Source organism: Gnatocerus cornutus, unplaced genomic scaffold (assembly GCF_029298725.1).
Source record: "Gnatocerus cornutus isolate USDA-ARS CGAHR unplaced genomic scaffold, icGnaCorn1.1 Chromosome12, whole genome shotgun sequence".
Lineage (NCBI taxonomy): Eukaryota > Metazoa > Arthropoda > Insecta > Coleoptera > Tenebrionidae > Gnatocerus > Gnatocerus cornutus.
Window position 1 is genome coordinate 1,299,740 of NW_028275360.1, and position 22,241 is coordinate 1,321,980.

General features: G+C 35.7%; 1 protein-coding gene across 1 annotated transcript; it reads right to left on the reverse strand.

Annotated features, from left to right (window-relative positions):
- Positions 1 to 16,150: 16,150 nt before the first annotated feature.
- On the reverse strand, positions 16,151 to 20,679 carry LOC148166846 (uncharacterized). The gene is made up of 6 exons (XM_088048387.1): positions 20,524 to 20,679; positions 19,265 to 20,458; positions 18,470 to 19,220; positions 18,183 to 18,370; positions 18,008 to 18,141; positions 16,151 to 17,957 (listed from the first exon to the last, which is right to left on the reverse strand). Exons 1-6 carry the CDS (start codon positions 20,677 to 20,679, stop codon positions 16,151 to 16,153), a joined length of 4,230 nt encoding a protein of 1,409 aa, XP_087904513.1.
- Between the last annotated feature and the right edge of the window lie 1,562 nt (positions 20,680 to 22,241).

Below are 22,241 nucleotides of genomic sequence, written 5' to 3' on the forward strand. Positions count from 1 at the left end.
TACAATAACACATTGAAAAAATATATTTTAAAATAGTAAATCAACACCAACGTGCTGGAATATAAAATTTTCAACATTATCAAATACTGGTAGCACCGATGGGAGCATTACATCTCGCAAAATGTTTCGGTAAACAGCCGCATTAAGTCGTTCTTCTATTATTAGGCAGACTCCAGGACCCATGCCACTAATCCAACCCCATACGTTAACGGAAAATCGACCTGATTTACTGTAGTCGTGCACATATCTCTCATTATATCTCATCCCATCAGGTCTATAAACCCTGATGTGTCCATTATTACACGATTGAAAAGTTTTTTCATCAGAAAATATTACTCTGTCCCACATGTCTTGCGGTTCATTAACATATTGTTGAGCAAACAGTATTCTTTGTGCTTTATTTTCTTCCGTTAAAAATATTTTGTTTGCCGCACATCGATTCCGTAGTTCAGTTTCACGCACTCGTTTACGGGCGGTTTTCAAAGATGCCGGAAAAAGAGTTGCTTGTCTAGCAGATATGACGCTTTCAAAAGAATTTTCTCTTAGATAATTCGTTAGCTGCAGATCGTCCTGGGGAGTGGTAACTCGCGGTCTTGCGGAACCTGCTTTTCTGACGATGCTCCCGTACTCATTAATTTTTTTTTTTGCAAGCAAAACAGTACTCTTACTCACACCTAATTCATTGCTAATTTGACGAATTGAAACCCCATCCCTTAAACGCACTGCGATTGTCTCTTTTTGAATGTTATTTAGTCTCGGCATGCTGACATTTACTGGATCTGACAAATCAACCGACGCTGACAAATAAATTGACAATAATTGTAAAGCAACATTTACAGCAAACAAATTTTTGCTGTACCAGTTTTTAAAGGGCACCGATGGTACTTATAAGGTTATGGAATTTTGTACCTGTTAGTTTACGAATTCCGTGAACTAAATTTAAATAATGTTCTCCCAATTTGTCTTCAATCGCTTTTGTGTTTCAATAGCCCCAACACCAACATGAAGTTCTTGCATTCAGACGAATAACTCGTTCATCTTATTGTTAATATGAGTTGAAAATCAAATCTATGGGCAAGAAAATGGAAGAAGGAAGACCACTCACATGTGGTACATCACAAAACCTGCGTTATGGACAGAAATATTATTTCAAATGCATAAAACACAAGCAATGATATTGTAAAGTGTAAGTATATCGGCCTCAACGGTAAACGTTCTCAAATGTGTTGTAGGACCAACTGACTGCTATCCTTAATGTAACAGCGGGGCCTCTCATAAACTAGCAGGTGGACAAGACACAATACTTGCACTCATCACTTGAACAGTGCAGATACACAGTCTCATGAGAAAGACACACCATCGCTTTCAACATCAGCGGCAGAAGATGGTTGGTTTGAAGCCGCTGCTACTTCCTCATAATGAATGTAAAAACTGAAAATGCAATGGGACATGAAATATACATAAGATATGCAAAACTGGTTCTATAGTTTAATGTGGCGTACGAAGGTCCTTAAACTTTGATGTCTCTTAACTACTGCTACCCCAGTTCTTAGTGAATACATATATTTCTCACCTACTTAGCAGTTACTCTACACCATCTTATTGTTTTACTCACAATTATGACTAATATCAGTCTCATTATTCATTTATAAACTTGCACTTGGTTCTTGTTACTTTATATGAAAATTTCAAGGTTTCATTGCAACAATCTGCATACAGTGTTGTTCATCCTTAAGTTCTTGAATTTCTTTCCACATTCTTTACTTCTTCTTGATTGCATTTGTGGTTGTTGTTTCAGAATTCTTCTTTTGACTATTTCATATACTGCTCATTTATTTCCTCACTATATGTGCCCCTTCTATTTTCCATGTTCCATTGCTCTCAGTTCTTCTTTAGATATGATAATTCTACATTCTCGCTAAAGTACACAATATATAAAGTATTTATAACAAATTACATTTATGCTCTTACTGTATACACGTCGAATCGTTGAAACACTGCCAAATACAACGCTGGAGGCTCAAGAACTCGAACAAAGCACTAAAATACATTATTCGCACTTCAATGGAATTGATCGAAATGTTAATTTACTCCTTACGTATTCAAATGGTCTCCTGTAGTGTTAAAAATAGATGTAATTTTGTATTTCAGGGTGATTTAAGTAAATAATTTAACATAACCTTAATATTTGTTCTTGATATTCATTTTGTTGCAGTTGTTTTGCATAAACTCATTCAAAATCTTAAACATGTCTACTTCTTCAAACTTGTAAATTCTTTCTTCTTAATAGCCCCTTTAAAATATCTCATGTACTTCATTTTCTGCTCATGTATTTGCTACTTCCATTTGTGCAATGCTTTCTCTCAGTTACTTTAACATCTCATCATTGTTACTACATCGTCGGGAGAAGCTACAATATAATAATTGCTAATAACATATTCTAATTAGGGCGTTACTGCATACAAGTCGTTGGAGATTAGAAAAGACAGTGCTTGAAGTCCGAGACCGTTTCTGAGTGTTGCACCTCCTTAACGTGCTAAAATGGAATCGGTTCTAATGTCGGTTCGCTCACCTCTTACGTATTCACATAGTCATGTTGGAACCAATTTTCTTTTTGTACCCACGGTTTATTTAAGTGTATTTTAAACAAATAAATTTAAGATAACCTTAAATTTTGTCAATGACAAATTTTACGTCAACAATTTTATGACAATTCCCTAGAATCTTGCGTCTCGTTCTAACCCATTGCTTTATGGACTATGTCTGTCTCTCTTGAATTGCGCACTGAAAACTAACAGCGGTACCTTATAAAACAGACACTTTGATCTAGTGACCTTAAATACATTTTTTATACAGTGCCATCTTATGTACTTTTTGTGCACCAACTACAAAATTGACAGAATTGACAGATGATCAAATTTCAGTTGAAAGAACACAAATAGTTAGGCAGTTTCTGTGGCCTAAACTACAAACTTATCAGGATTAATTTAGTTTACAGATCCAATTACTCGAAGTATTACTGCAAACCTTTTTATTAACTCTTCATCAATGCCCGTGATTTCTGAGGAAACTTTTTGAGTTTGAAAAAATTTCCGAGCAGTATTTCCATCATTTGTAGTGCCTTCTGCTTGCCTGACTTGATCAACCCTTGACGTTCACGAAATTTTTCTTGAATACTTTGTTTTGATGCAGATTGTACAATTTTGTGTTCTTGAGATTTGACTGACCACTTTTTAAAATCCAAATTGTACGCTATATGCAGAAGACATTCATTCAAAAAAACGAATTTTGGCATGCAAAGGGGATAAACCAAAGTTGTAAAATTTTTCATTACAGTTTTTCTTTTCTATATTTGACAAATCATTCAAGTCTTTGGGGCTTGCAGAACAAATGTAGCAAGGCATAGCTGAAGACGTTTGCGAAAGCACATTACAAAATTTTCCATCTACCATTGTCATAATCAAAGTGTGCTTCACCTGAGCAGGTCCAGTGCCAAAGTTTGTAGGAACAAGTGACTATATTTGGTTTGTGACTCTATTAACTTCACTTGTTATAACTTCTGGTGTCTCCTTGCAGAAACATCTAATTGGAAGACAAAAGTTAGTTGAAGAAGTTTTTTTATTTTTCCATATTACTTTTGAATTGTTAAGTAAATCAAATATTTTGATGGGTACTAAAGAAGCCACAAATACAGAAGAATCATCCCAACCATTCTAATCCATTTCTTGTTCCACAGCTTGCTTCTATAAGCTCTGCCCCGAAGCTCCATCACACCCCATTTGGTTACCATTTGGTAACCATTGTTAAATTTTAAACACTTGCTTCATCAAAGTTTATTGATTTTAAAATTCTTTTAGACGTGTGGTCAAGTAAATGTTGTAAAGTTATTTGAGTTTATATTTTTTTTTGTTATGATCGCGTCTGCAGGGTGAAGTGTGGCGGCTACTGCTTGACACTTCATCTCAATGATGGCGTTCTTGTCAATTAAACCATCAGAACTGGCGGTTAAAACGCATTTGTCTTCATAGACGAATAATCCACATATTTCTACGCACAAATTATATATTTTTTTCAAATTGCTTTATACAAGTGTGTTCATAAATGTTTCTAGCATCAAGGGTGGCTATGAAATGTCAAATAAATTTGCCACTCGTTACTAATATGGGTTTAGATTTTTCAACTGACATTTGTAGTTAACCTCAATCATTGAACAAAGTTAGTTTTGAAAACAAACTGTTCAAGTTGTGGTCTGAAGCCTGAAAATCTAAAATTTTGACACAAAACCGTAACTGAAAAGTCATAGACGTAAAGTGACATTTGAAATAATTGTGAACATAGTTATATTCAATATGAAAGCAAAGCGGCAAAATAGCGCATGACAGAAATTCTAAAGCCTCCCTTGATGCTAGAAACATTTATAAACACCTTGTAGCAAATACTTTATTGTCTTGCCCATACTTCGTATTTTTGTTTCCAGTGAAATGTAAATATAATATATTTTAATTTTCTTAACAGGGGAAGTGGTTTTTCGCATTTTACAAATTTCACCAAAATGGGATGCTGTTAACCGAATAGACCTTTCTTTTCATAGAGGATTTGATACCTGACCTCTAGTCCTTATTTTTTCCTTCGTTTTCATAACATAAAAGGTCTTTTTTTTCTTCGTATATATGGACCATAATCTTTATCTGCCGTAGCACCCTTTCTGGTTTTATTTTTTAAAATTGATTTTTTCAAGGACCATAGTTTTTTCTAAAATTCTTCTGTTAACTCTCTCAATATATTTTTTTTAAATCTAGATGGGCTTTTCGAGACATTTTATGGATTGTATAATGATAGTTACCTCAGTGATGTTTTTAATTGATGCTTAAATTCTATAATTAAAATTAATTCTCATTGAAATATCTGTTTATAACATTAGTGCGGGCTTGATGGCCTTCTTGGAGAAGATTATTGTTGGCACCATCCTCGATATTTCTGTTATGTTCATCATCCGGCAGTGGATCGTTCGCGTTTCTATATAAAGGGACCCCTTGCAAACATACATTGTGCAATGTTGCACTGTCACGAAACTACCAACGATGTGTGGCTTCTACCTTGCTGTCCTCTCTTTTAACATGCATCGAAACCTCATTTTGAGGAGACAAAACAACGTTCAATTGTGTTCCTCGGTGCTTTATGGGCAACGCTGAATACTGCCTCTGGGGTACCTGGTCGATCATGTACAGGTGTTAATAAATATGGCGGCAGGGGATATCCTGAATCACCGTAATTAGCATTAACATTAGTAATTACTAAATTATGTGTGCAAACCATTTGCATATTTAATGAGGGGTATCCCTTGCGGTTTATAAAATTGTGTTCTTCATAGGCCGGCTTAACAATTGCAACGTGCGTACAATCAATGGCTCCAATTACTCTTGGAAAACTCCAACTGTCCTTAAAAACGACTTTAATTTGTTGACGTTTTCCCCTAGTATCAGGAAATGTAATATACAGTGTCCCAGAACACTCGCACTTCCTTTTAATGGGAACTTCTCCATCAAATTCTGAGTTGACAATCAAGAAATACACATCGCATGGCTTTCCCCTTCTGTGTTTTCAAATGACTTCCATTAACACTATCAAAAAGTTTGTCAAAAAATAACAAAAGGTCGCTAGTTGTCAGAAGCTGCAGGATCTAAGTAATTTGGATTTTCTTTAGGTAAATACTTATCAAAATTACAATTTATTCCCAAACACCAAATTTTGTCAAAAAAGGCTGAGATAGAAAAGCTGGAAAATTTTTCCCGTCCCTTTGTCACTGAAGGTGAGTAATGACAAAAGAAGTCTTCTCAGGTGTTTTCTGAAAAGTAGAACATTCATTGACCAATTTCTTAAATCTAAATTTTTCAAATATTTTATCAACAATGTTGGGATCGAAACCGTTACACCTGGCAGCATCATTAACTAATTTTAATTCTTTTGAGAATTTAAATTTGTTTAATGGAAAATTCAAAAGCCTGTAAACAAGAAAATTTAGACTTGCCATCTTATGTTGAGGACAATGATGGGAGTCTGCATTGATGTAGTGAAGAGTACTGGTTTCCTTCCTATAAACATCAAACTTTAGTCTGTTCTTATTTTTAATTACAATTACAATGTCTGAAAATGGAAGTTTTCCGTTTTTCTCTATTTCGCAAGTAAATTTTATCGTTGGATAACGGTTATTTATTTTTATTAAAAAGTCAACAATATTGAGATGAATGTTTTTCAACAATATCAATGGCCTTCATAGGAAAACTTTTTCTTGAAATTTGTGTTTTGAGGATTTGAAGTTTCTTCTTATGAGAGAAGATCTTCTTTTTCAGTTTACAATCAATTGAAATGAACATTTTCCTTTGAAAGTCAGGCCAGTGTTGAAATTCTAAATTATTGAGACCTAATGTTAGTTTTTTCCAAAGTTCGTAAGCTTGAATTTCAAGCTATTACAGGCTATACAGATATTGAATTTCTGAAAAAAGCCACTTCCGTTTAGCAAGAGAAATTATTCTCTTACAATTTTTACAATTACTGGAAACACTGACTTTAATGAAATTTGGAAAAACAACGTGGTGTTTGCAGCTTTTTAGAAATTTAATATCTGCACCAATTAACTTAATTCTAGCACTTACCCTAAGGTGTACGTTAAGATCCTTGGACCGGGAAGCCATTTCTTCAATGAAAATTTATTGGATCAGTTCTTAGTGTTGACAAAAATTATCAAAATTACAATTTATTCCCAAACACTAAATTTTGTCAAAAAAATGCTGACGCGCGTTTCGATAGCAATGCTATCATCATCAGAGCGATGATTAAACTAAAAACTAACAAATAATTCGTCCTTATATACTAAAAGCGTGTCGGAGCCGTCCCTTTTGGCGCTGGTAGAAGGGAGTAGAGGGGGGAGGAGGGGATGGGGCGGTTGTCTGAGTTCATTATTACAATTTTGTTCCTAAATATTTCTAGACTTTCATAAATGTCAAGAAATTTATGTAAATAATTGCAAATTTCGGTCGTAATGTCGCAAAACTACTTATTGGCAGGTTAATTTTTGTTGTCGGACCTTTTAGTTGGTTTGCTAATTCTTTGGTCATCAAATTAAACTGTGATTCACAATCGAGCAGGGCTCGACACTCCATTAACTCGTTATCAGCTTTGGCGATTGGGACTATTGCAGTGGCAACTAAAATTGTATTATTGGAATTATTGCGTGATGATAATTAAATATTGTTGACAACGCTATTAAATTCATGTAACAATGTCTAACACTCATTTTTCGGATTTTGTTTGTCAAAACATGCTCATTAGTTAAACAAATATACTGACTGTATTTTTCCTGGGCTTCAGATTTATGGATTTTTTAAAACTTAAACAAAAAGCAAACGTGCAACATTTAAGTATAATGGATTAATCAAAGAATTTTTTTTATTAATAACGGGTGTTGCCACCATTAGCCCTAAGAACCTCTTCCATACGGTTAGGCATAGATCTAATGAAAATAACTTTTTCTGGAGGAATATGGTTCCACTCCTCGCAACTTTCAGATCATGAAGTGGCTGCGTCGCAGGATTTCTGCCTCGAATCCTATTTTTTAAATGATCCCATATGTGTTCTATCGGGTTCAAATCGGGGCTCCGTGCTGGCCACTTCATAACTGGGATTTCAACAGTATCAAGATATTGTGTAACGACTGCTGCAGTATGTGATGTTGCATTGTCGTGCATATACAGGAAATTTTCCCCGACAAATCCAGCATAAGGTATCACATGTTCTTGCAGAATCTCCTCGATGTACCTTTGGACTGTTAAACCTCTTCTGCGTTCACCAATTCGAGGACCAGTCACAAAAACAAGTTCTGTTTTTCCTTCACTCGAAATACCGCCCCAGATCATACATGAACCGCCACCATAACTGATCTGTTCGTTTATGCAGCATTGTGCAAATCGCTCTGTACACTGTACACTCTGTACACTGTACACGGTCTTCTGTACACTTTTACTCGTCCATCATTTCCGTGTAGACAGATTTTGGTTTTATCTGTGAACATAACTTTACACCATTGCTCAAAAGTCCAGTCCAAATGATCTCTAGCAAATTGCAATCGAGATTGTCGGTGAGCTGCAGTTAATTTTGGACCAGTTGCAGGTTTGTGAGGTGTCAGGTTCCTTTCCTTCAATCTTCGCCTCACAGTGACGTTGTGGCAATAAATCGATCATCTCTTTGAGATGTAGCACGAGGTCTTCCTGTTTTTGGCCTAGTTGTAAAGGCACCAGTTGCCAAGTACCTCTGGTGAAGTCTTTGAATAGTTGCACGACTCAAATTTAAGCGGCGAGACACATCTCGCTGACTGAGTCCTGTTTCAAGCAAAGCAACTGCCTGTGCTGTTTGTACAGCCGAAGTATACATTTTTTTTAACTCTAATTGTTTTTTGCTTGTTTGATATGTCAAACACGTCAAATAGAAGTTACCAGCAAATGGTTTGCTAAGCATTCTTAACCTAGGAAAAGCATTAAATTAGATCTGTAACAGTGAGAAAATATGAACATTTTTACTTTAAAAGTTGTTAATGTGGTTATTTAAACAATAAGTTTTGCAATGATGCCCTTTTTGTTCAAAACTGACATATAGGATTGGAACATTTTCCAGTTGAAGTGAAATTTTCAAGGTGGCCTGATACATTTGCACGCAAGTGTATATTGTCGGTACTCCGGCAGCAAGGGTTTGTAAATACATTCAGTTCTCGCTGTGGTGAAAAACCTCATCATCTGAAGGGTCACCACGAAGTCACGACCAGTTTCAGTTTTCCTTTGGAAGGGATTCCCGATCTCTTCTTCCAAGTCTTCCCTGTATTCGGGCGGGTAAAAGAATGCTTGGAACTCTCTCGTCCCATGTGCGGAGTCTGTCTTTGTTGTTACGGTGCCAGAGAATTGCTTGGTTTCGCAACAGCATGAAATGAGTTTTCCCGGTTTCGGAATCATGATAGTGTTTGCTAATTTCCACGCGGTTGGAAAGTAAAGATTTGTTAAGCAATTGTTAAAAATAGCGGTTACTGCAAGAAAGCCTGAGTCTGGTAAATTTGTCAAAATGATAAGTTTAATCTGATCGGGGCCCGGAGCTTTGGTAGTTTTTAAATTAAAAATGATTGATTTTACTTCGTGAACTGTAACTGGGTCGGTTAAGTGCTCATCGTTGTGGGGATATGGGAGAGGTTCGATTGGTGGAATATCGCGTATGGTTTTAATGTTGGCAGAGACTTTTTCGAAAAAGGGTTGATTGAAATGTGGGTCGTCGGGGACTTGATGAATTTGTTCAAGAAGATTGGCAACGCACTCGGCTTTGTCTTGGGGAGAGTGGTAAACGTTGGGGCCTTCGATTAGATTTTGATTGGGTTTAGAAAGTTGACCAGAAATTGCTTTGAATTTTGACCAAAATGCTTTACCGTCTCGGTAATCTAAGGATTCGCAGGTTTTGATCCAAGTTTCCTCTTTGAATTGATTGATGTCGCGTCGGATTTTGGCACTGAGTTTGTTGATGAGGGTTTTGAGAAAGGGGTCACGAGTACTGACAAAGTCGCGGTAGATTTTAAGTTTTTCCTTAATTAGTCTTAGAATACGCGCAGGTAGAGGGGTTTTGTCCTTTGGGATGGATTTAATCTTAATGGCTTTAAGTTTAGCTGAAGTTAATGACTCTACTTGCTGGTCGATTTCTACCTGAGAATTGACTGCGCTAATGAGTGGAAGGGTATTTATGAATTCTTCTCGGAAAAGTTCCCAATTCGTGTTTTTGTAATTGAAGACTCTGGTAATATCCGGAGCCGGCTGAGAGCCATTAGATAAGAATTTAGAATTAGTGGAAAAAGATCTGAAGTTGCGGTGGTTAATGGTTTTGGTTAATGCGGGTTTTGGTGCGGAGGACGGTTTTTGACGCAGACTCGACAAGTTCTGCGACTTTGGAGCGTTGATGGGGGAAGAGGTCCTACAACATTTTGGTGACGAAAGTGATCGTCTGTCGCACAGAAATGCACTGAGATTCAGGGTCTGCAAACTCGGGTGGGGGCAACAAGATGGAAGTTGGAGCAACGGGAGTGTCGCAGGTGACGACTGCGTCTTTAATTTTGGGACATTTTTTGGACCATGCAGGATGGTCTCCTTTGCAGAGAAGACAGGTAATTGTGTCAGAAGGATGGCTTTCGGGGCATTTGGGGCAGGCCAACTTGTTGTGGCAGGAAGAAGCGGCGTGCCCAAGTTTGAAGCACTTGGTGCACTGGAGAGGAGCGGGTTTTTGAGGGGCTTTGGATGGCTTACACTGGTAGCGCTTGCCAAAAAGAATGATTCCTTCCTTGAGGAGGAAGTCGACGGCCGAGGTGGAGGTCGTTAAAAACCGGAGGAGATTGCAGAAGTTGCCCGTTTGTCTGGAACGGATGCGCCAGACATTCGAGAATTGCAGGTCGAGATCGCGAATGGCTATGGCATTTAGGACTTCGTCGATGTCGTCCTGGACGTCTTTAACTACAGTTGACATTTGTGGTGCCTAAGGGGCATTTGGGGGAACGGGTTGAGCGGAAGCTTTACGGTGCACTTGCACGATCGAAATGATCGGGCAGGCGGAGGAAGTGCACAGGCGAGATTGGAAATTTGAGGGGAGAGCTTTAGTGGTAACTAGAAGAGCGGTGCGGTTCCAGTTAACCACAAGTTTGGAGATGTCCTTGAGAAGCAAGGACGTTGTCAAGAGGCCGTAGAGGGATTTTTGCGTGGAAAAGGCTTGGGGAAGATTTCGGATTGTGTACCGGAAGGGATACACATTTTGACCGATTTGTTGGATTTTAAGGATGAGAAAGAGAATGCTCTCTCACGTGGAGGAGAGCGAGGTGGAGATTGAGTTTTGCTTGAAACGGACTTACCCGTAGACGTTTTGGATTGCTCTGACGAGCTCGCACCACTGGCACTCACACATGAACTTGCACTTTTCACGGCGCGATGGCGAAGGTTGTGAGTACTCATCAACGGAGCGCGATGTTGAGTACTCAGAGAACACTTCAAGAATGTGTGTGACTGCTCCGCTGTTCGTCGCGGGTTTATATAGCCGCCGGGCAGCCGATGACGTCACAGCGGTGGGTGGGACGGCGTCAGGTGTTCTCGCGCGATTTCGGAAAACTTCGAGAAGCTTCGTTACAGTTTGTCGCTTTATTCTAGTAAGTTATTGATATACAATTTTTTTAAATGTTGAACCATGATATGCTCATAATAATTTAGAATTATTTTTTTTTAAATATTACCTTTTATCATAAATACCAATGCATGATCGGCAAATGCTGGTCTCCTGTTTCCATTTCCAAAATCGACAATTCCCTGCATAGAATCTATTTTGCAAATAGAATGCATTAAAATCCATACAAGTATCTATATATTAAATTTGCCAGGGAGATAAAGAGTTGGTAATGAGTACCGCTTCAGTTTGTGATTATCCAAACAAAATCTATGAAAGTGACGAGCAAAAACTCGATAATTGCTCAGCAGATCCTCGTCGCGATTTTGCAATTTTGTTTTTTTTTTTATGCGATCGAGCCAAATTTTACGTATGTCCATACATTTACATTTGTGGCAAAACCGAATCTACAATACATATAATTTTAATATAATGAAATAATTACTAACATGTTTATTATTGTTATTGGTTCAGATTCGGCCATTTTGTGGCCGACCAAGAATATTCATATGAATAAATAAATTATATTGCTAATATAATATGAAGATACAACAAATAACTTGTACATAACTTGGAAGATTTTTGTTGTCACATCCAGAACACAACATGGTCTCAGTTGTTGTCCTAAGATCATTTTTGTAATTATAAAAATAGTTCAATTTTACCCACAAAACACGATTTGTAAGTTACTATAATAACTGAATGAATTACAAATCCATAACATTCAAATGTAAACACAAAAAAGTCAAAGAAAGAATTCAAAAAGTAAAAAACACTGCCAGCAATAAATTGCGCAATATTCAGTAAAGCACGCTTTACTTTTTCTGCTGACTATAATAAATTTTTGTTCGTGTCGACATGGACCTTCCATAAGAAAGCATTGAATGGCTTGGAGTATCAATTTTATTGTAAAAGTGATTTTAATAAATTTAATTTTTATTAATAATCTCGTTTCCTTTTTTTATATAAATCTAGTGTTTTTAACTATAATTATAATTATAAAAATACTAATTTTTCCAAGGTCACAGACAAAAAATATTGTTTTCAGGCCGTTTAAATTTTCTTTAATTGTTATTAAATCCTAGTTTGGGGTTTAATAATCAATCTAACAAAACGGAAGGTTAGCCCGCTAATAAAATCCCGGCAAAAATTAAACTCGAAGTGAAATAAATATGAAAAATTTCACAAATATTTGTGGCTTTGACAACGAAATGTATAAATTATTTTGTGTATCATTTTCTTCGTATTTTTTCCATAAAAAATTATAATCAATTTTGTTTAAAAATTTATTTAAAATAGAAGAAATAGAACGTTATACTTTTCTAAAACAAAATTGTAGTTAATTGTTTTCACATTATCTTCTGACGATCCCTGATGGAAGGAGTATACAATGAGCCCAATCATTTATGAATAAATATTTTATTTAAAATAACAAAAAAATAAAAACAAACAAAAAAAAATTCTATAAAACAAAAAACTAAAAAAAAACTATTACAATTATATACAAATTAATTGTTGTAAATATACAACGTGCCACCACCATTAATGGTGACATAGAAAATAGAAAAGACATGTAAATAAATCAAAATTACACTTAACATAATAGTTTACGAAAATGTTTGTTCAATTAGGTACTCTATATATCTTCCCTTTTAAATTATATGTACCGGGTGTTCCAGCGATTGCTGAACATAGGGAAATAACATGGGAAAATTAATTTTATTTTTTTCCTGCTCTCTCGAACTCCCAAATGAAATTCGGTCAATGGTGAATTATTCTTTGAATGATTCTCAATCAGACCGTAATTTTTTATTTCGATACTTTTACAGCATTATTAAAAAAAACAAATTAAACACTGTTAATTTTAAACTTCCCGCTGAAATGTCGGTATAATTGAAATTTGATATTTGTCGTTGTGACAGCAGATCACCGTGAGTCCAAACTAACCTCACTTTTTAAAGATTTGAAGATTTCTTTTGGAGGACTAACCCTAGATGAAGAAGCTAATAGTCCACCTGAGGTGCTACATCAGTTTTACTGCAGTTTTGCACTACAAAATAGGTAGCATTCATGCTACAACTGAAATGCATCTCATTTGTCAAGATGCTCTGTTAACGGATTATTTGCTTCACAAAGAGTCCAGAGCATTTTAGAAACGACAAAAAATATATGGCAGGGAATGTCGAATAGAAGAACACAGCTAAGCATTGGTGTTTTTGTTTTTATTAAAAGTTCAAAGGTTCAAAGTTCTCGCAACATTTTGTTAAATTTTAACCACATTTTTGCACAGACTGAAGTTACCTATGTTGGAAACCAACAATTTGGGCTTAGAACAAGAATTTTGAAACGTTAGACATCGTTGTTAGTCCTCCAAAAGAAATCTCCAAATCTTTAAAAAGTGAGGTTAGTTTGGACTCACGGTGATCTGCTGTCACAATGACAAATATCAAATTTCAATTGTACCGACATTTCGGCGGAAAGTTTGAAATTAACCATTTTCAATTTGTTTTTTTTAATAATGTGGTAAAAGCATCGAATTAAAAAAATTACGGTTTGATTGAGAATCATTCAAAGAATAATTCACAAGCACATGTATAAAAAAACAAAGTAGTACAATTAACTACTAATATGGCCCCTTGAGAACACAGCTACTTTTTAAGGAAAACACCCCAATTTTCAAGGGTTAACAGAAAAGCAGAAAAATCGTGAAAAGACTACCGTTTTCAAGGTATATTTTAAAATTAACACTTTTTAAAGAATTTGACCGGTTTTTCAAGGTACCTTTGATAAAAGTAAAAATTTTAAGAAATATATCCTGTTTTATCAAACGTGAATACGGTTTCGGCCAAGAAAAGTTACCATTTAAAAAACACTAAAAATTCGTCTTTTGTAATGTTTTTCTGTTGTGCTACTTCAGAACAAAAATGAATACGGTTTTGGCCAAGCAAATTCGAACAAGCCCTCATGAGAAATCTGAATTCACCGTCCTGTGAAATTTTATAAGGATGACGACTTTAAAAGAAAATTGATGTAAAAACTGTATTTGTTATAGTTGCTTCATTACCTACCTGCTAACTTCTTCAATTCCCCTAATAAAAAATGTTTTTTTTTATTTTTAAATGCGACTTATGAGTTAAAGGTGAAATTACTTACGTTTTTAGACATTTTATCATTTGTTTTCAAGTACTTAATAGACAAATAACAACAACATTAATTCATACATTTATTTATTTGATATTCCTTTGTAATATGTATCACATTTCTATACTTAGGTACTTTTCAAAGTTCTTTTTCGGGACTCGGTGTCCACTCTGCAGAACTGTAAAAAGAAAATTAAAAGTGAATTGGTTGCTTTAACATACATACATTCTGCTCCAAAAGTCATCTTTTAATGCTCGTGTTTCAAATAATAAATCCATCTCAACAAGTCCATAAAGAATCAAAAAAAATTTTGACCCTCTATCAATTTCCTGGTTTCTTAATAAAACGTGAGTGTGTCCATATATAGTCACTTCATTATTTAGTACGAAAATAGTAGCTTGGCGCCTGCCAACAGGGCCTTCAATTGTTACGTTAAAATTCATTTTCCGTTTCTTCATTAACAGTAACTGAAATAACCTCAGTTCATTTAGAAGGCTGGTTTTTACACCGAAACGTTTTTCTTCCATTTTTTGCTATCTGTAATTGATAAACAGCCGATATACTGAAAAAATTAGGTAGAAAAAAATAGATCCCTAGATCGCTATATTTATGATAACGTGAGTGCAAAAAAAATACTATTTAAAATATTACGCACTTACGCTTAAATAAAATCAAGAACTGTATCGTATTCAAAATAGAGATTAACTCGAAGTAAACAAAGTTTTATACAATTTGGGAGGCTATGACCGGCTCTTAGCCAATAACCCTGCGATTGCAGTAACACGTGTCCTCATATAACCATGGAAATTTGACAAATATTTTTTTGTTTAGCAGTTTCTTATATTGAATCAGGTATAGAAACTACATAGAACGTTTTGTGCATAGAACGCTTCACAACTAACACAACTGCCATTTTACATTCGCCCTTGCGCATTAAGCATTATTAGCCGCATATGTGAGATGGATAATCCAATCCCAGAGTAGATCCAATTAACACAATGAAATACAATTTGTGTATAAAATAACTCTAATAATAATTATTATCACAATGTTATGTGATGAAACAAAACCATAAATAAATCACTCAATAGAACAAGTTAGTCCAGAGGCGATGTTAAATCCCATTTATTTTTTTAAGTATTCCATTTACATGTTCTCAATTAATTTATTATTAATTAACAACAAAAAGAATTATTAAAATCCATACGGTATTGTATCAAAATTTTCCAGAATAACTCTTGTATTGTCGTGTATCTGGCTTTTAATGATACACTTGCTTAAGTTGTATTACTTTATTGAATTTTGTGTTTATCCGAAGACGAGAACTGTCTTCTTCGGATGTCGAAATTGGAATGTGAATGCTTATACTAAAACTAACTATCTACAGTAATGGCTATTTACAACAGGGTCGGGGCAGGTAAAACCCTAAAATCCTAAAAATATGTTGGTACACCCAACATAGCTCGGGCGCCTTGAAAACCCTAGTTTTTAATATAATTCATGAGCAATGAACATACTTATACATATAATACAACATAAGATAACGAAAGCTATTTATTTGGCAAATATAATTGATGAGATAAAGAATGTTATGAATAATATAGACTAAGAACTAGATTACATAGATTTTTGAGCTTTTAATTGACTTAACATACGAGATAAACATAAAGGTGAGAAAGTGTTAGACTAAAAGCGACTTATGGTGCACTGTCACACGTATGTGGATGACGCACTATTGTTTTGATACGCACTCGCGAAATTGATTTTTGTACACACGGCACTTTTAACTGTCTATGGGAAGAAGGCACACCTTCGTAATGGGCCTCTTAAGTGTTCCTGATAAGGTCCCAATGGTCACCACCCTCACCTGGTTGTCTTTCCCAGGGTGTAACTGGAGAATACGTCCTAATTTCCACATCAGCGGAGGGCAGTTGTCTTCTTTAATGATGACCATGTCATCCACCTTTGGCACGATTGACTTCTTAACACACCATTTGTTTCGTTGTTGGAGATTGTTAAGATACTCCAAGGACCAACGCTTCCAAAACTGCTGTTGCAGTTGCGTCACTCGCTGCCATTTTGAGAGACGATTGGTCTTTATATCGATGATGCTTGGCTCTGGATATGCGGTGAGTGGGGCTCCAATAATAAAATGGCCGGGAGTTAGGGGATTAAGGTCATTTGGATCAGATGATAGAGGTGATAGGGGACGCGAGTTGAGACATGCTTCAATTTGCGTTAGAAGCGTATACATTTGTTCTGGAGTCAACAAGGCATTGCCCACAACACGTTTTAGATGAATCTTTGCTGATTTAACAGCAGACTCCCAGAGACCTCCCATGTGTGGAGCACCAGGAGGAATAAATTTAAACTTTATTGAGTTATTGGCTAAATTGTCAATGACTTGTTCATTAAAGGCTTGCAACTCTCGACCAGCACCGACAAAGGTGGTAGCATTGTCTGAGAATATTTGACGTGGTTTACCTCGCCGCGAGATAAACCTTTTTAATGCATTTAAAAAAGATTCAGTTGAGCAGTCCAAAATCAACTCTAAGTGCACAGCTTTTGTCACCATGCATATGAACACTCCGATGTAAAATTTTGAGATTTTTGGCTTGCCTCTGCCTCGATTTTCATTAATTAGTATCGGACCTGCGTAATCAACGCCTGTATGGTGAAACGCACGAGCTGGTTCAATTCTGCATTTTGGTAAATCTCCCATGATCTGATTTAGCGTATGTGGATGAGCGCGGAAGCAGTGTACGCATTTATGAAGTATGTTTCTAACGGTGCTTCTTCCCGAAATTATCCAAAACATCTGTCGCAATGCTGCGAAAGTGGCCTGGGGGCCGGCGTGTAAATGATCTAAATGTACCTTTTTTACTATCAATAATGTGAAGTGGTGATTTTTTGGAAGAATGGCTGGATGTTTTTGTGATTTACTAATTAATGTGCTGTTTTGGATTCTGCCACCTACTCTTAATATCCCTTGATCGTCTAAAAATGGATTTAAACATAGAAGTTTGCTTTTGCGATGAATGGGTTTTCCCTTTTGCAGACGATCTATTTCTGCCGCAAATTCCGTTAATTGCACAATTTTTGTGATAGTTGTTAACGCGCCTTCTAATTCGAAAACAGACAATTTACCAGATAACTTGCTCGTTGGATGTGAGGTGTTGGCAATAAAACGCAGAATCCATGCCATTGTGCGAATGAGGTCAGTGTAGTTCGAATATTTTGTTATGATGTCACAAGTTTGCTGATTTGTGGTGACTAGTGTGACTGATGATTTTTTGATTTCAGGAATTTCATTTCCCAAATTGCTTGACATAATTGGCCACTGATCGCTATGCTCTTGCAGCCATGATGGCCCGTGCCACCAAAGGCTTGAATTAACTATTTGATTGGGCATCATGCCCCTTGAAATTATATCAGATGGATTATCTTTAGACGGTACGTGGCGCCATTCATCATTTTTAGTAACTGATTGAATTTCGGCTACTCTGTTGGCAACGAAAGTTTTTAAGGAGCTGGGGACGGTTGCAATCCAGGACAATACAATCATAGAATCTGACCAGAAGTACCGCTTGCTAAAATTTAAATCTGGGTTTTTTGATAACGATTGGATTATTGTTTGTGCTAATCGTGCCCCCAATAATGCCTATTGCTTTGAGTGGCGCTACACGAGACTTGGCGCATAGCAGATTTACTTTTGTTGACCCTTCTGTACATATTGTTCGCAGGTAGGCGGCACGCCCGTACCCCTTTTCTGAACTGTCGCAAAATACGTGTAGCTCTGTTAATTTGTTTGGTACCGTAATGTGTCTGGGAATTTGCATAGCATTAATAAACTGTAATTGTTGAAGTAAAGTAGTCCAGGTAGAATGTATTGACATTGGGACGCTTTCATCCCAATCGCACTTTAAAACCCACAATGACTGGATTAAGAATTTTGCCAGGGCTATAACTGGTCCCAATAAACCCAAGGGGTCGTAGATTTGAGCTGTTGCCGACACAATTGACCGCTTTGTAACCCTCTTTTGAAAAACCGGCAATTTTATTTCATATTACAGGGAATCCCTGTTTGTGTCCCACAGTAAACCGAGGGTTTTGGATTTTCCGCTCTTAATGTCTACTTCAATAGGATGGTCATCGCGGTTTATGGTGTTTTTGGGTAAAATTTTAGTGGTATTGGCAGCCCATTTAGCTAGTCCGAAACATCCTTTAGACAGCACGTCTTGTATTTCCTGTCGTAAATTTATTGTGCTCTCAATTGTGTTGGCACCCGTTAACACGTCATCGACGAAAAAATCTTCGCAAATTGATTTACATGCTCTTGGGTGATTTTTGTTTTCAGTTTCTGCTAATTCGCGTAAGCACCTGATAGCTAAGTAAGGAGCACATGATGTCCCGTATGTAACTGCATTGAGTGTAAATACTTGTAGTGATTGAGTTTGATCATCCCGCCAAATGATTCGTTGGTATTTGCGATCATCTGGATCGACCATGATCTGGCGGTACATTTTGGTAATGTCCGCTGAAAAGGCGTACTTGTATGTCCTAAATCTTAAGACAATGTCAAATAATTCGTTTTGAATTTTAGGCCCGGTTAACAGAATCTCATTTAGGCAAATACCATTTTCCGATCTCGCGGACGCGTCAAAAACTACCCGTATTTTATTTGTTTCTCCGTCATCCTTGAATACTGCGTGATGCGGAAGAAAGAATTGCGGCGCTGATAATAAATTTAGATCTGCTAAAAACCCTGCTAATGTCATGTGGTGCGACTCTTTGTACTCGGACAGGAAATTTGAATATAGAATCTTAAGCTCCTTGTTTTGGAGAAACCGTTTCTCCAAGGAATACAATCTTTTAATCGCCACTTTTAAACAATTACCGACCGTGGATGTATTTGATTTGAATGGTAGTTTGACCTGAAATCAGCCAGTCGTTGCACCGTGTCGCAGAAATGATCTTCGCATTGCAATTCTTCTTCTGTGTAAACTATGGACCTTGAAGGATTACAGGCTTCTAGTTCCCAAAATTTTTGAAGTTCGCTATTTAATTTGGCATTTGAAATGTTTAGAAGATTACAACTGCTGGATGATTGATACGGTATGACTGATCTTGGAAGGGAAATGCTTCCTCCAACAATCCAACCTAACTGGGTTTTTTGGAAGATTGGCGATTCTTTTGATGTTTGAATTTGACCGACGCATAAAAGTTTCCAAAATTGTTCGGCATCAAGTAGTATGTCTACGGGCTGCGACACATTGAAATTTTCGTCAGTTAATCTTATGTTGGGCGGTATTTGAATCAGAGACTTTGCAATGGCCGTTGTTGGAAGATTGCCTGTGATTTTAGGCAAAACAAGACATTCCAACTTTGCTGCAAAATTCGTATGACGCGATTTGAAATGGATGTCTACCTTGTGGGTGATGACCGATTGACTCATGCCCATGATTGGTATTTTGATTGGTTTTAAGTGAAGTTTCAATTTCGTACCAGTTTCGTATGTAATGAGGTTTGACTGTGAACCCGCGTCTAATAGGACTTTGCAATTTTGAAAATCACCCGTTGAATCGGCGACTGCCACGACAGCCGTTGAGAGCAAAACATGTGTTGTTTGCGAGATTGAACAAAAGTTGGCCGATGTTGATGCAATTGGTTGAAGCACTTCGTCTTTATGCAAAAGTGTATTATGCAGTTTATTACAAAGAGAGCAATGGTGACCCTTGCATTGAACAGCAACGTGTGATGGCTTAAGACAATTTGTACACAATTTTAATCTGTTGATTTCGGCTTCACGAACATCTACTGCGAGCTTTAGAAATTCGCGACAATAAAAAATAGGATGTAGACCCTTGCACAAAAAACATGTAGGATTTTGTCTTTGCTTATTAACCGACACAAGTGACGAGACCGGTTGTGTGTTTTTGTGATATTGAAAAGGCTGCTTTTGATCAGACTTCTGATTGTATTTAAGGTTGGAGCTTGCAGTTGACGCATGATTGAATTTATTTGTCGTTTTGTTAATCTCTAGGGCCTCTAGAAGATGACACCTTTGAGTTAAGTGATTTTTTTCAAAACTCTTAAACTTTATCAATGATTATAATATGTTAATAAGATATGTTTTGGATAGTATTGCTTTCCTACTAATTTACCGCACTTGCATAATATTTTTTTACCTCTATATGGTTTATTCCAACATATGTTACACAAAGTTGAATAACCACCTTTGCTTTTTGTATTTGGATAAAAATTGTCCAAATCTTTTTCAGTATTGCAGTTTTTACAAACTTTTTTATCCATTTATTAGGAAGATATTATTTCATAATAAATGACTCATAATACCAAAAGGGAACAGTCAGCTAAACAAAAGTTAAACATAATAATTAAAAAAGATTACACATTAACAGAGTCTAGTATTCCGTCAGTGAAGAATTTAAATAATATCCGATCAAGACAATTAGCATTAAATTTTTTAGCACAAAAAGGAGACCCTACTTCTAAAAATATTACTTTAAAAGAGTTTGCTAAACAGAATAAAATTGGTGAAAATGCAATTAGGAATCAAATAAAATTTCTCACTGGTGAAACATTAATTAAACATAACAAAATATCAAACAATATAGAACAATATAACAAAAAACAGAAACAAATTAAATCTAAACACAAATCAAACACATCCCAATCAGATTACAAAGCGTCCCTGAAAGCTGGCAGTACAAAAGAAGCTGAAGAAGAATTTTAATAAGACTATGAATTCCTTGACTCTGTCAACGTCTTTGACTAGTGCTTCGCATGCTCATGAATCTTAGGAGAATTCCCTATCTAATAAATAATGGCACTAGTTGATGTTGCTGACAAAAATCAGGTAAAAATTATTCAAAATAGAATAAAAAAAAACTGCATTGAGTTTAATAATTTATCTGTTGGCAATAAAGTTAAAGCATTTAATCAACTGTATATGGAAAACAGAATTTTAAAAGAATTAGGAAATGCTGCAGTTGAAACAATAGAAAAGATGGATGAAGAAATCGAGCATAAAGATAACAAAATTAATGTATTGGAACAAGAATTAAAAGATGTAAATAGTTATGATGAAGAAAAAATAAATGCATTACTGAATAAACGTCCTGTTATTAGGTATAACAATAAAGAGCAAAAAGACGTTTAGCAAACACTCTTTCTCTAGTTAATAAATGAATACAGCGAATTTATTAATCAAGGCAAACTTAAAGATTGTTGAATTAAAAAAAGAATAGAAAAAAATTATATTTATTTCTATTTGTATTATTTCAATAATTCTTATAATAATGTTAGTTGCATTTCTGTTTCGTATATACACTCTTTAATTTTTCCACCATTAAGATCAGAAACTAAATAAATCCAAACATTATACACCCGTTTTTCTACAACTGTAAATATTTCTTCTGTCCAATTTGTTTTTAATTTGTTACGATATACGTCAACCATATTAGATAATCTAATTCTATCGCCAACTTCAAATTTTGGTTTTTTATTTGTTAAAGTAATCATTATACGGTTTCTAACAATTTTCTTTCATTTCTTTTATTTACATCTTTTGGTTTCATTTTAATAGTAGTATGATAAGAATTGTTATAGGATTTTATAATTTTTGGAAGTGGTGAAATCCAATCAAAACTGTCATATAATATTGGCTTGAATTTATTTCCTAAAGAACGGTTGAACCTCTTAACAAAGAAAGCTTTATTTTTTGTTCCTGTGCTGTAAAGATTGATATTGTATTTATTTAAAACGATCCTCATATCTTTATTATAAAACTCTTTTCTTTTATCAGCATGTACATTTTTTGGTGGATTATGTTTATCTTTAATCGCTTGTTGTAT